This window comes from Phoca vitulina, unplaced genomic scaffold, assembly GCF_004348235.1.
Source record: "Phoca vitulina isolate PV1807 unplaced genomic scaffold, GSC_HSeal_1.0 scaffold11, whole genome shotgun sequence".
In the NCBI taxonomy this organism is placed as follows: Eukaryota; Metazoa; Chordata; class Mammalia; order Carnivora; family Phocidae; genus Phoca; species Phoca vitulina.
The window spans coordinates 36,522,629-36,537,276 of NW_022589714.1; the positions used below are offsets into that span (position 1 = coordinate 36,522,629).

The 14,648-nt window shown below is 43.0% G+C and overlaps 1 protein-coding gene across 8 annotated transcripts in view; it reads left to right on the forward strand.

Annotated features, from left to right (window-relative positions):
- The window catches only part of ADGRF5 (adhesion G protein-coupled receptor F5), a 101,486-nt gene that overhangs the window by 60,821 nt on the left and 26,017 nt on the right, over nucleotides 1-14,648 (forward strand). For 5 of the 8 annotated variants that reach the window (XM_032409690.1, XM_032409694.1, XM_032409688.1 and 2 more), the window contains 7 exons: nucleotides 2,348-2,518; nucleotides 4,418-4,594; nucleotides 4,726-4,835; nucleotides 6,132-6,190; nucleotides 7,263-7,405; nucleotides 10,639-10,860; nucleotides 12,067-12,270. In XM_032409690.1, the coding sequence (XP_032265581.1) occupies nucleotides 2,348-2,518; nucleotides 4,418-4,594; nucleotides 4,726-4,835; nucleotides 6,132-6,190; nucleotides 7,263-7,405; nucleotides 10,639-10,860; nucleotides 12,067-12,270 (1,086 nt within the window). The remainder of the gene's footprint in view (nucleotides 1-2,347; nucleotides 2,519-4,417; nucleotides 4,595-4,725; nucleotides 4,836-6,131; nucleotides 6,191-7,262; nucleotides 7,406-10,638; nucleotides 10,861-12,066; nucleotides 12,271-14,648) is intronic. The other 3 variants (XM_032409691.1, XM_032409696.1, XM_032409692.1) reach the window with 2 other exon arrangements.

Genomic DNA, 14,648 nt, shown 5'->3' on the forward strand with positions numbered 1-14,648 from the left:
TCAGAGATGAGCAGTAGGAATGGCGCTCAGGCAGGGGCGGATGCCATGCTGGGGTCAGAACCTGGGATGCAAAAATGCAGATGATGAAGTGGGGGACGTGGGATTGTTATTGACTTCACTCTTCTAAAAAGCCCTACCGTCTAGGATATCCTGTTTACATTCATGGGAGGAGATAGACTGCCTACGGCAAAGAGAATCTTGGAGCTGAATCTGCTGGAGGGTATAAGCATGGCTGCATTAATTTTCAGGAAAAAGAATGTGCTCCAAGGCAGACATTCCTTGTAAATATCATGCAGCCACCCTCCTCACAAATATTCCCAGCAGGCCCCATACCGTGTCTAGAGTTAGGATCACATAGAGTAAGATTAACAGTTCTTCCAGGAAGCTTGTTTTCATCACAGAATCATTGGAGAATCAGAAAGAAAACAGGAAATTTGAGGCATTGCCATGGTATCATGACAGACTGTGCTTCTGCACTGGGTTTTAAAAGTCACTTTGTTCTACTTGTAATTACATTTTTATAAGCAGGAAATATACCTTAAGATATATTCTTAATTTTAAGAAAATTGGCAAAGACTTTTTTTTCGCAGTTTGAGTTAATTGCAGCAAGTTGAATGATGCATGTCAGAGTGAAATAATTCTCAGAAAGATTGATGAATAAAACCAACCTTCTAAGACATAGTTTATCACTATAAGTAAACAGATATTACAGCTTTCTACAACAAAAATTTATTCATTGGCATTTCCCATCACAAACTTACTCTATTTTAGTGCTTCTCATCAATATTCCTTGGGAAATTTTAAATAAATCTGGCAATATTGTGGGAAAATTCTTTGTCCTTTTAGAAAACAGACCTAGAATTTTAATTTATGGCAAAATATACATCATACTTCCAGATTTGACTTAAATTTTAAAATAATAGTTTTGTAAGTATTCACTAACCTTTTCCTTATTTGACTGACAAGATAGAATAAGCCACAACTTGTCTTCTCAATTCATCTGTGTAACAAATTCTCCTAGTCTTTGAAGGTTCATCATGAGCTATGAAACTAGCCCTTGGCTTCTGCTCCTGTTATGTATTTCAGCCAAGAATGAGCCAAAGATTCTGGCAGTGACAGAAAGGTGAATGTATAGCCCCCTCAGGAGGGTCACAATTTTAAAAAGAACTGATTGGGCACATATTTATTATGTGGTGAGCTCCATGCCAGATGGAGTAAAGCCATGAGAACTGAAAGAAATAGTTCCTGCCCTTGAGAAGCTTACAACTAGTGAACCAGACATGATGTAATACAGAAAACTATGAAAGAATATTCTGGTATGTATATTGTCTGGCTTGCCTGTGGTGGGTATGTGTTGGACATCAAATGCATCTAGGACGCCAGACAGTCAATCAGCCTGGAGACAATTTGGAAAGGCAATGAAGAGCTGGAGATTTGTGAATTTTGCTTTCATTGAGTACCTATCATGTTCTGGACACCAGAGATACACAGTAAGAACTAAGAGCCCATGCTGTGTGCGTAGGCGAAGAGCAAAAGGGAATTAACTGGATGACTTTTCCCAGAGGTCTTCAAGCCATGCAGAGTACAGATCTCAAAATGCACGCATGTCAAGTGAATGGTGTTGGAAACACACTGACTCATTCCTCTGAGTCAGGACCATGGCTTTATTGTTTAGACTGTTGCCAAGGTCCCCCTGCTAGGTCTCCCTGCTTCTATTCTTGCCCCTTCCGGTCCAGTTTCAACACAGCAATCCTTGACCTTGGACACCAAGGAGGGTGAGAGAACGGAGAGGAAGGACAAGTCTTGAACTTATCCTGTGAATCTCTCAAATGGCCAGAGACCACTACACTGAGACCAGACAAATCGGTTGCCTTCCTCCATTAAATGGTAAAGTTATGGGGCACCTGGGTGGCGCAGTTGGTTAAGCATCCAACTCTTGGTCTCAGCTCAGATCCTGAGATCAAGGTCCTGAGATCGAGCCCTGTATCGGCCTCTGCACTCAACTCGGAGTCTGTTTAAGATTTTCTCTCTCTCTCTCTCCCTTTCTCTATGCCCCTCACCCCCACTTTCTCTCTCTCTCTCTCAAATAAATAAATAAATCTTTAAAAGTAAATAAATAAATAAATAAATAGTAAAGTCATAGAGAGGGAACACCATGAAGGGGATGTTTGGTGGTATAAACTGACAAACTTCTTTTTCTCTAAAAAGGTTCCTTAGAAATCCCTTAAGGCTGACATGTCCAGCATTCACATAGTCCTGTTACTGCCTTTAAATGTTGAACTGTCCGCCATGGTCCCTCTCTGCCACCCACAGTGAGTTCTCACAGCTTCCTGTGCTTTCCTTTCAGTAGCCTCAAGTAGCCCAGCAGCTGAAGAGTACATCGTTGATGTGGAGATCAGTTTTGAAAATGCCTCCTTCCTGGAGCCTATCAAAGCTTACTTGCACAGCCTCAGTTTCCCAATTCAATGGAATAGCACTGACCAAGCCACCAACATTTTAAACATTGAGGTGACAACAGGTGAGTCAAAGACCCATTGCTTCAGAACAGAGGGTGGGGTGTATCAGGAGAAAGGCTGTCTGCACTCCTTACTATTAGAGCAGATTGTACTTAGTCGGCAAGTGAAATGACCCAAAAAGGCCTGAGGTATGATTTTATGACTTCATAGCATTCCAGAATGAAGCCCCTATTGGCAAACTCTGCAGCCAGTTTCCTTATTTCAAATGGTGGCCAAATGTTTGCTTGGTGGTTTGTGTATTGGTTGTCACAAAATATGTCCCAAGATACTGCCAGATCCTTCATGACCAACTATGGGGTTCCATTCCTCTAGGTAATCAGTGGGTACAGCAAGGACTGGTTCAGGTATTAGTAAGTGGCAAGTTCCCTTCATTCTGGCATCATAGGTCAAGAAATAGGAACCAGGTACATGCCTGGATTGGAAGCAAGACATAATATAGAAACCCCCAGGCTATGGGATTGGACTTTCTGGTCACTGCCTCCCTTTTGAGGTTATGCTAGGTGTCCTACTTCTCAGACACCATCACCTGGGAAGCTATAATAGGGGACTTCCCCCTTGTCCTAAACAAAGTTATTGTCTTGCAGGCACTAACAGATGTTGGATTTTATGATTCTAAAATGGAGGCAAGCATAAAATTCTTGTTTTTCAAAAATTTTTTTGAATTTTCAAATTTCAAATAGTCATCAATATCATCTATGCATTCCAATTTTTTATTCTTAATATACGCTAGCGGAACCTGAAATGGTTGCTTCATAGCTCCTTTTGGGTGCCACTTCCCGCCAATGCTGAAGAACAGAACTGCATCAGTGTTCATGGATTCAGTAGAGCTTGGGTGTCCCTCCTATTTTGGGAACAGTGATTTGATGGCTTTCCTTTGGGTAGTCATTCTGTGGGCCTTTGCCTAGGAGCTGATTCTTAGAATAGACAGCTCCCAGTGTTATGACTTTGATTGAATTTTAGGAATAAATTCAAAACACTCTGTTTTCAGAGCATTTTCCAATGTCCCCAATGGGATTAGCGACTGTTTTGGTTGTTCACCTTTGACTAGAAATGTAAAAGGCACAGTCGTATTTGTACTCTGTATTTGTTATCTTTTGCTGCTTAACAAATTAGCCCAAAACTTAGCATCTTAAAACAATAAACATTTATTGTATCATATAGTTTCTGAAGGCCAGAAATTCAGGAGGAGCTTATCTGGGTGGCTCAGGCTCAGGTTATATGAGGTTGTAGCCAAGCTGTCAGACAGAGTGGCAATCCTCTGAAGGCTCGACTGGGGCTGGAAAATCCACTTTGAAGCCCACTCATGTGGTTGTTGGCAGGACTCAGCTCCTTAGTAGCTGTTGGGTGGAGACTTTTGTTCCTCACCATGTCAGTCTCTCCATGACATGTCCTTATGCAGGGGCAGCTGGCTGCCCCCATAGCAAATGATGAAAGAGAAGAAGAGAGAGAGAGAGAGAGATCACAGAGGAAAGCCAGTGTCTTTTATATCCTAATCTCAGAGATGATATATCATCACTTCTGCCATATTCTGTTGGTTGCACAGACTAAGCCTAGTACAGTATGAGAGGGAGTTACAAAAGGGTGTCAGTACTCAGAAACAGGGGTGGACAGGGGCCATCCTGGAAACTGGCTACCATACACTTCATGTCCAGGAATCTGTTCATCATGGTATCATTGTAGGCATCCCCTAAGATAGTCAAAGCCATCATCCTTTAGGTGGCCGTGCCTGATAGCATGGTGAGGCATAATGGGAATCACGTGAATCTCATGTAATACTATTGAACTTCCCAGAGGGCAATATGGAGTCAAGTTAGGATTTTCTGCAAGTATAAATACTTACAGTCTATAAATGTAAAGGTGGTGACCACCTTCTCTCTCCTTGCTGTTCTGGTTAATGCTAGTCTGCAGACCTACTGGGAATGAAATCTGGTGCTCCTGTGAGACAGGCTACAGGTGGCCTCAGGAAAAGTGCCTCCAAAATCTCACTTGTCAAGAGCACGACAGTGTCCCTGCAGGGCATCACTGTGGTTGCCTTAAAGGACTACCTCCCAAGGGACCTTTCTGCCAGCTCCAAGGAGGTAAATAACTGTTCATTAAATGTTTCTTTGTTGAGTGGCTATTTGATATCAACTCAAGCAAATGTTTCTCTGTCCTGTGTGTATTCACTTGCTAACATGAGATTTTAAAATGTTGCCCTGCTTTTTTTCAGCAGATGTTACCCTAAGAATGTCAGTCAGACTCAATGTGGGCTTTCAAGAAGACCTCAAGAACACTTCCTCTGCTCTCTATAGGTCCTACAAGACTGACTTGGAAACAGCGGTAGGTTTTGGCCCCGGAAACCTCTTAACCAACAAGCTTTGGGCTGAACTGAATCTGTTGCATTTACAGTGGATAAATTGCTTGGATTTGTCAGAATTTATGAATGTGGACATTAAAATTATTCCCATACCTCTGGGATGATGAATTAAGAAGTACTCAAATCAAACAGTGTTCGGGGGATGATTTGACATCATCTTGACCTATAGGAGGAATTTCTTCCCAGGGTAGAATTGATTCAGAGAAGATTTGGTGGCATCAACTCACTGAATCCTATTCAAAGGTCCAAGAACCTGGTCTAGAAGTGCCTGATGGTGCATTTCTATTTGTTTTCACAAACCGCCTGGAGGAAGCCCCTAACATCTTTTGGGCAGATCAGCCTAAGGCTGGCACTGGGGTTTCAGACCATTCTATATTAAAGGTACCGACGCATTCTCACTTACGACAGATTTAAATTTACTAATATAAAAATAAAGAATATCCCCTGGGTGTTAATTGTGTGCCAGACACTATTCTAAGTGCTTTACATTGGATTAATTTATCTGAGCCTAAATGCTTTGCTCAAATTAACTCATTTGGAGTAGAGCTTCCCAATTGGTGCTACAAATTATTACAGGTGGGTTGAAATAATGACTTCCCTTAGTTTTCTGGGCAGCCAAGCCCCTGCCTCAGGCCAGGAGTGCCTCCACTTACCCTTCTATACCACAGAAATTATTTTCATTTCCATGGGTGCCATGCTGAAATGCTGAAGAGCTCTTGGACATCTGATTTGCATATCTGGCATGTAATAGTTCTGCACGGCACGAGAAGCTTCCACACACACACACACACACACACACACACACACACACACACAGAGCACACTCAATTATATACCTTGGAGGAAAGAGAGAATGGCATATTAATCTCTGGATCCCACCCATCCACGTACCTGGCACAGTGCTCTGCACCCACAGTGCTTTGCGTATAACATCTGCCTGCAGATGTGACTTGAATCAAAATAAGTCTCCTGTGGCTTGGTATTCAGAGAAACCTCCCCATTTTCTTTGCTAGGCATCTCCTTGAGTAAAATTTTTTGCACATGTAATCTGGTGTTTGCTTCTTGGAGAACCCAGCCTGCAATAGGCAGACAGGAATTACTTCTTCAAAGACCTGCCTGTGCCAGCACTATTAAAATATATAGGAGAAGGGTTTGGCTGGGGTCATAAAGAACATGTGCTTTTTACTTGGCTTTAAATCTTTTGACTTATCTCTCACCGGACCTTGATACGATGACACTTGTCTTACTTTGTTTTCCAGTTCTGGAAAGGTTACAGTACTTTACCAGGCTTCAAACTGGTGACTGTGACAGGGTTCAGGTAAGAAGCTGTAATCGGGGGGCGCCTGGGTGGCTCAGTTGGTTAAGCATCTGCCTTTGGCTCAGGTCATGATCCCAGGGTCCTGGGATCAAGCCCCGCATCGGGCTCCCTGCTCTGCAGGAAGCCAGCTTCTCCCTCTCCTTCTTCCACTCCCCCTGCTTGTGCTCTCGCTCTCTCTCTCCCAAATAAATAAACAAAATCTTGAAAAAAAAAAAAGAAAAAGAAGCTGTAATCGGGTCATTTATACCCAATGGCAGAGACCAATATGTTAGAGAAGGAGAAAAAGCCCATTAGGGGGTCATCATGTGGGCACACAGCAGGAACACTTTGGTAGAAGTGAAGACAATACCAGGTTGCTGGGGCTTAAAGAGGGAGACAATGCTGAGAACAGAAACTTGCTCCCTAGAGATGTACCTACTTAGATGGAAAGTGAGCAAAAGCCTTGTGTTTATTCTGTGCATGCAAGAATTTTGCAAACAGATACGGGGTAAGTTTGCAGTCTGGCGAGTTCTGAGATACAAAAATGAAATAATGTCATGCATGATGCCTTTATTCAAGAAAAGTCGTCCGCCAGCCGCAAGCACACAGTTGCACACTGCTGTGTGGACGGTTCCCCCTGGAGTTGGGCACCGTGGCGGCCGTGAGCGGGTTAGCACAGGGTTTCAAAAAGTTAGTTGCCAATTTTACGAATAAAGAATGTTCAGAGAAACATTCAGACTTTTGGCTTCCCTTGACATTCAGCGTATCTGGTACCCCTGGGCCAGCATGGCCGTGTGACAACAGTCTCTGTGTTGTGCCTGCCACCCTATGACCAGCTTCTGTGATTCACTCCACTCATTCCTGTCTGGCTGTTTTGTTCATTTATGTCGCCTGTCTGCAGCCGTTTGAGTGTGTGAGCCCTGCCTCGGGCTTTCAACTAGAGCTTAATAACAGGTTGATTAGAGTGAACCGTTGAAGATAGAACTGCCCAGGCTGTTCCTGCCGTTTTGTTTCTCCCATGCAAATACACCATAAGGATCTAGACTCTTCCAGGTCAGTCACTGCCTTACTGAACTGAGTGGTCTCCATCCAGGCCCGGAAGTGTGGTTGTGACATATGAGGTCAAGACGACAACACCATCACCCGAATTAATGCGTAAAGCAAACGAGCAAGTAATGCAGAACCTTAATCAGACCTACAAAATGGACTACAGCTCCTTTCAAGCAGTTACTAGCAGTAAGTAGGACATCTGCTCATTTTTCCTGTACATGGATTTTATTTAGATAAAGTAATGGTATTTATCATTATGCTTAAAACTAGGAAATTCCATTACAATGTCCTCCATGGACAGAGTGTCTTGTTCCTGACACAGAGACTTATGTGCGCACCGCCCCCTCCCCATCTGAGGCGCCAGTGCACACCCTCCCAACCAGGCTAATGTCACTGCAGTTGGGAGGGGGCGTTGCAGGGGAGAGAGATTTGACCAGAGGGTCACAGAGCCATCTGGGTTTATGGATTCTTAATAAAAAATTAGAAGGCCCCAAACATCCAAAAACTAACATTGTGGTGGGGGTTGGGATATTCATGAAATGCATTGATATTAAACCATTGATAATGTTATTTTAGAGCAGTAGTTCTCGAAGTGTGGCCCCCAGACCAACGGCATCAGCACCACCTGGAAACTTGCTAGAAAGATAGATTCTTAGGGCCACCCCAGACCCATCGCCCCAGGGCGATCGGTGTTTCAACAAGCCCTCCAGGTGGTTCTGATGCACGGGAAAGTTTGAGAACCCCTGCTTGGGATCACGTAGAGCAGTGATAAAATTCTGGGGTGTTAGACGTTCTCCCCCATTTTACAAATGGGTACAGAGTTGTGTTCTGTTGTGTCATTAGGTGGGTGGACCTATTATTACTTGGGAAATAGCCAGCTGGGCAGAGATTTGGCTGGTGGATGTTCTAGCTAACTCCAGTCCATGGTTCCAGACTCAAGGTGATTCCTCCTTGGAGGGACAGTGTCCCCCAGCAGGGAGGGCTCTGAAAGGACTGTTTGAGGCACACCTGGGAGAAAGGGCACCCCTTCTCAAGGGTTAAGCCATCCTTACAATAGGTTTATAAGTTTTGTCTTTACATTCTCTGGTATTGTTAGACGAAAGATACATACATAATTATAAGAAGGTGCTATAATATAAGCAAGAGAAAAAGCAAAATAAAAATTCAGGATACGTTAAGACAGCAACACAGGTGAAAACTGGAAAATTAAAGGAAGGGGAGTAAGTGGCCTAAAAGTATGGGCTCCCATGGAAGGCACCCAGCAATGCTACTCCCTCCTGACCCCCAGCACCACCCCCAACCAACACATGTTTTACCCTGAAAAATTCCTTATGTTTATGGTTCTGACGGCGTAGGTGAACATCAGGCTCTAGTCTAGGTAAGCTTCGGTTATGATTACTCCTCCCCCCAAATTTCAGTTGTGTTGAGGATAGTCAACCATTTAAAGGAGTCAGTATCTAGCAGTGTTACTGATCAGCGGCTGTCGGTCCAGAAACATGCTGCTGACAGTACGGTTCCCAAAAGTGCTTTGGAGTTTGTGGCTTATCCTTCCAAAGAGCAATGAAGTAATTGTGAATGGAGCTCAACACCATTTCTGCAGAGCATCTGCATCCATCTCTGCAACCATCTCCTTGGAAGACCAGAATGATTCTGTGATATGCACAGCTTCCGAGCAATAAACAGGAACATAGCTCCCCCATCATCCTGCTCTCCATAGCGTCACTGCTATTTACCTAGAGTATAAATATCCAAAAGGTGAAGAGATTGGGTTTTGTTTTGCTTGAATTATAATTATACTGGGGGGCAGAGAAGAGGAAGAGAACAAGAAAGAAAAAAAGCTGAATGCATGAGTTGGTATCAGAAAGTTATTTTAAATCTTTATGAAATACCAAGGGCACAGGGCAATCAATGTTCAGAATATTTCCATTTATTTGGTTGTGTATTTATCCTCAAAATAATTAATGTTTGATTAATTAGCAGGGGCGCTTAACCAGAATGCCCCTTTCTTTCATCACTGCCCATAAATTCATGGTCAATTCCATATAACCACATGATACCCGTGGTCTTACTAATCATTATTGTTAGCCACAGTGATGATGAAGAGAGACACATTGTTATTGTATCTTTTCTGTGTTAAGCTCAGCATGTTACACAACTTGTGTCCTCACGTATCCTGTGAGATGGGTACTGTTATCTGCATTTTATAGGGAAGGAACTAGAAGCGGAGGGAGGGTAAATAATTTGCTCAAGAACACATAGTAAGCAACGTAAGTCTGTATGACTTCTGAGTCAGTTCGCTACATTAAGTATTCCCAGGAGGTCTTGTTTCTTAACAGTTGGGTATGATATTTTAAAATCGTCTTTAATTCAGGAGCCTAAAAAAAGTGATAAGAAATATTTAGATCCCTTGGTACTTTGACTAGAACATCAGAGCTCCTGAAATTAATTTTACGGTATTGTGATCCCATGTTGACAATATGGAGAGGGTCTGGCCTGAGCATGGAGCCCATGCAAAACAGCCCTCATAGAGCTTCCCTTATCCAGCACCTCTGATTTCCTCAACGTGTGGAATTCATGAAGGATGTACAATAAGAAACACAGCTTAAAGGGGAAAAACGCACGTTGTGTAAACAAAGGACAACCATAAACACAAAAAGCAAATGTTGTATTTTATTTCTATCTGTGAAATGACTTAATGCCATGGTTCTCCAGATTTGTACCATGAAAACAATAATAGCTGCTATTCCCCCAAATCACCTCTCCGTAGCTCTCACTGCTCCTGTTTTCCAGACAATGAGCTGAGGCTCAGAGAGGCTAAGTAAATTCCCTAGGGCCACACAGCTGTGTGTGGCACAGAACCAGGATTCAAATCTGGACCTGTGTGTCTATAAAGTTCTCCTTCCTAAGGGCCCATGGATATGAAGTCTTTAAAAAAATTCTTAATTCTTAACAGACTTTATTACAAGAAATTATTTTTCCCCATTTATAATTCACCAAAAACATACAACAGAGCTTTCAGTGGTATAAGATACCCGTTATTGTCAAGAGGCGGTTGATAAATTATTGAGTCATTAGCAAAGAAACTTGAGGTTTAAATGAATTGGTGTGACTTTTTTATAAACAAGTGAGCATTTTTCTACCAGACTATGTGAAATACTGAAAATAGCTTTGGAATCCACATCACTACCAATGAGACCAATTAAGTGTGCACAGACTCCAAACTGGAAGCCTTGTCCCCGGTATCTGGCAGGTGGCAGCTCTTTGGGCCTCAGACACCAGCTGTCCGGGGATGGAAGGAGGAGGACGCATTGCCTCCTTCTAGAAGCACTACAGCCCCGTGTGGTAGGGGGTGCCCGCTGGGTAGTCTTAATTCCATTCGTTTGCTCTGGAATCTTAATACCTTTCCTTTGGGTTTCCAGATGAAACGAAGTTCACCATCATACCAGAAATCATTTTTGAAGGGGACACGGTAAATCTGGTGTGTGAAAATGAAGTTTTGTCCTCTAACGTGTCCTGGCACCATGTCGAAAGGCGCTCTGACTTGCAGAACAGCAGCAGATTCTCGGTCTACAGCACTGTGCTCAACAACGTGACCTCCATATCGAGCCTCACGATTTACAACATCACTCCGGGCGATGCAGGTGGGTTTCCATCCAAGAACGGGTGCGGGGAAAGGAACAGAGAGCTCATAAAGAAGCAAGCCTTGGAATATATATACATAGTGTTTTCCTCTTTGAAAAGAAGTCACTGGCCTCAACTTTTCAAAATTAAAAATGAATCCCATGGCATATGAGTAAGCAAATATATCCTTGGAGACAAAAACAGATTTCCACATTTACCAAGGGCTTTTGAGTTGGAAATGGAGACAAAAATCCGTCTTTTGTTTTTAATCTTTAAAAAATTTTAAACAGTTTTGTTGAGATAGAATTGACATATAATAAGCTGTACATATTTAAAGGGTGCCGTTTAGTAAGTTTTGACATATGTGTGCACATGTGAAACTACTACCCTCCTCAGGAGAGTGAACATATCGTTTCCATCACCCTCTGCGCGCAGTTTTCTTGGATTCCCTTGTAATCTCTCCCACCTCCCACTCTCCCTCCCAACACCCACAGAAGCAGAAGTTTTAAACCTGACACTCTAGAATCTAATAACCCCATTGTAACCCAGATGTCAGCAAGGGGCATCTCTTTTTCCCTGACAGAGAAGTTGGGTTGCAGACACATGGGTCCTGTTACATCTTTGTGGATTCTGATTTTGCTGCAGAGTTAAATAGAATGCCAAAATCATCCATGACCTTCTAATTCTCCGAGGCTTTCCAATTTTTCCTTTCTACCTCTTTCATCATCACACCTTTTTTCTTAACAGCAAAGACTGAGATTTCTGCTCCTTCCTTAGAACATCTCTCTACTCATTAACTTGTGGCATCAGAAGTGACCTGCGTTGACCTTCTGCACTTCCTGAATGTTTCTTTAGGTTTGTTTAGAGCAGGTCTTGGATGCTTTTGAAAACGATGCTTCGGGAAGTACTGTCACGACACATGAGATGAGGCTATCATTCTTCTAAGGAATTCCATATATGTAATAAGAAAAAATGCAATTGTAGGGACACCTGGGTGGTGCAGTCGGTTGAGCATCCGACTCTTGGTTTTGGCTCCGGTCGTGATCTCGGGGTCTTGAGATGGAGCCCTGTGTCAGGCTCTGTGCTCAGCAAGGAGTCTGCTGGAGATTCTCTGTTTCCCTCTCCCTCTGCCCCCCACCCCCGCCCGGCTCGTTCGAATGCTCTCTCTCTCTCAAATAAACAAATAAATCTTTTTTAAAAAAAAAATATTTGTGTATTCTATGCAGGTGAATATATTTGCAAGCTGACATTAGATATTTTTGAATATGAGTCCAGAAAAAAAATAGATGTCATGCCCATCCGAATTTTGGCAACTGAAGAAATGAAGGTGACGTGCGACAACAATCCTGTATCTTTGAACTGTTGCAGTGAGATTAATGTTAATTGGAGCGCGATAGAATGGAAGCAGGAGGGGAAAATAAACATTCCAGGTAAGAATGTCAGATGCCCTTTTGCATATACGTTTTTGCCTCTTGGCCAAGTAAAAATGGGAGATGCACTGGGTGGGAGAGGAAATGTCAGATGGCTGTTTTTTCCCAAACTTCAGACTATAAAAACACAACTAGGCTTGATGCCAGCTCCAACTTAGCTATTCTAGAACAACATTCCAAAAATATATGCATACAGATGTCATGCTTGGGTTGTAGACAAGATCCTGGCTGGGATGACCTGATGACTTAGGTCCACAGTATCTCCTGCCTGTAGAAAAGCTGGCCCCCCACCTTCCTTCATTGATCATCTTCGACAAAGAGCTAAGGATGAGGTCATTGGCTTTGCTTTGGAGTCTGACTCGGAACTTCTCTTTCTGTGTCTCTTCTTTTGGTGTCTGTCATTCTCACACCTCTGCCTCTGTCCTACATCCTTCTGTATTACCTAATTCTGTGTCTTTGTGGTTTTTGTTTTGTTTTGCTTTTTTATTTCTCAGTGTAGAACCGTTTGTCTCTTAATTTTTCCATGTCAATTTCTGATCTTGCTTAGCTTCCTTTTAGATCTGAGATATTACTGGAAATTCTCCAGCCCCCCATTTATACTGATGAATGATAATAATAATAAATTAAAAGAGCAAAACTGATTCTGTTTTGTATAACAGTTTATGATTAACCAATGTTTTAAAAATATGTTATCACTCTTGATCACATTTAAGCCTGATTGCAAGTTTGAAGCTGGAATTTCTTTCCTCCAATTTGCAAATAAGGAAATTGAGGTCTACACTGACTTATCTGAGGTTGTCAAAAAGGAAAAGAAAGAAAAAGAGAGACTCACCTCAGGTCTGATTATGCAAGACCAGTGTTTGCCTTGGCAAAACTCTGTTAGCCATGCCTAAGGAACCAGTGCTGGTGCGGGCTGATCTGGAAAAGTTTGTTCTGGAGTGGGAGACTTTTTTGTCTAGAAACTTCACGTAACAAGATCCAATCCTTCCCTTAAGAAATGACAGCGTTATGCGTTCATCTTTACACTAAAAAAATAATTAAAGTAAAATGTGGGTACATCGGTGCAGTAAAGCTTTATGGTACAGTCTTTGCTATCAGAATATATTAGGTTATAAAAAAAATAAAATAATGATTAATTTGCGTGCAACTTGTCCTGAGCCCATCTATTTGCAAGGCACATTTCACCTGCTGCATCTGTATTTTACTTTAAATACTCCAAAGAATGGGAGAGGCATCTGGTAACTGTTGAAAATGTTGACACCTGATACATTTAGTCACTGCCTTGATTTTTCAGGACGAGGAGGTGTAGGCACCCTGGAGAAGCTGCCAGATGGGAGAAAGACCTTGCAAATTTCCCTTGGTACTGACTTAATGTACTTTGAGCTCCGAGAGCTGAAAGCCTAGCCCTCTGGCAGAGGAACCAGGAAGTCTGCAGTGCAGATGCTCAGGGACCTCTCTGTGGCCACCACTGCTTCAGACATTCCTAATGTCCAGTGCAGGTGACCCGGCTACAGAACAATGGATTTCCTGCCACAGGGCTCACCGCCCGGGGACCCGCACCGTCCGTTCATTCTCTGATGAACTTAGCCTCTGCCCTCGGCACCTTGCCTTCCTCCTCCCCTTGCAGTCCCCGCTCTGAATCTCTCTCTCTCTCTCTCTCTCAAATTCCACGATTCCTTTAGCACCCATTGTTCCATATCAGTAGGAGACAATCTAGCAAAATAATTCACTCCAAAGCATGAAGAACTGAATGGACCACCTCCTCTCAGAAACAGACCCATTTCGTTTTCAAAACACAAGGGATAAGACAGAGAGAAGGTAACCAGCAGTGGTAGGATTTCTAGCGTGAAGAGGGTGGTCTTTTTCGAATAGGGAGGGGCTTCCTGGAGTGTTTCAACTCATCGGGGCAGCAGCTAATGATATAGATGGTAATCGTCTGAAATAATAGTATCAGTAGTAGTAATGGTAGAGGTGGTAGTAGTTACTATTATTGGTGCAGCATCTCCCCGGCCTGGTGTAGGACTAGCTAGCTTCGCCTGCACGGAAATGCATTGACAAACTGGGGGAAACTAACAGCAACAGAGTTTATAGTGTCACTGTAGCCGTTATGTGGTGTGATGATAAAAACTAATGGAGCCTTAATTCCCTCCTTGCCCACAGGTTAGAGCAGTTCCCAAATGAGTTCAGAAACTTCTTCGTGGCCCTGCCTACCGCACTCCAGTGGCCCATGATCACGCGGAGTATTCATAAAACAACTGAATCTCTACAAGAGGGGGCCAGTTCCCTCTTGGCTGTGACTTTGGGTGACAGCAGAGGGAACACCTTCAAACTCCGCGGTCCCCTTACTTGGGTCTTTTCTTCCTGATCGCCCCACTGAA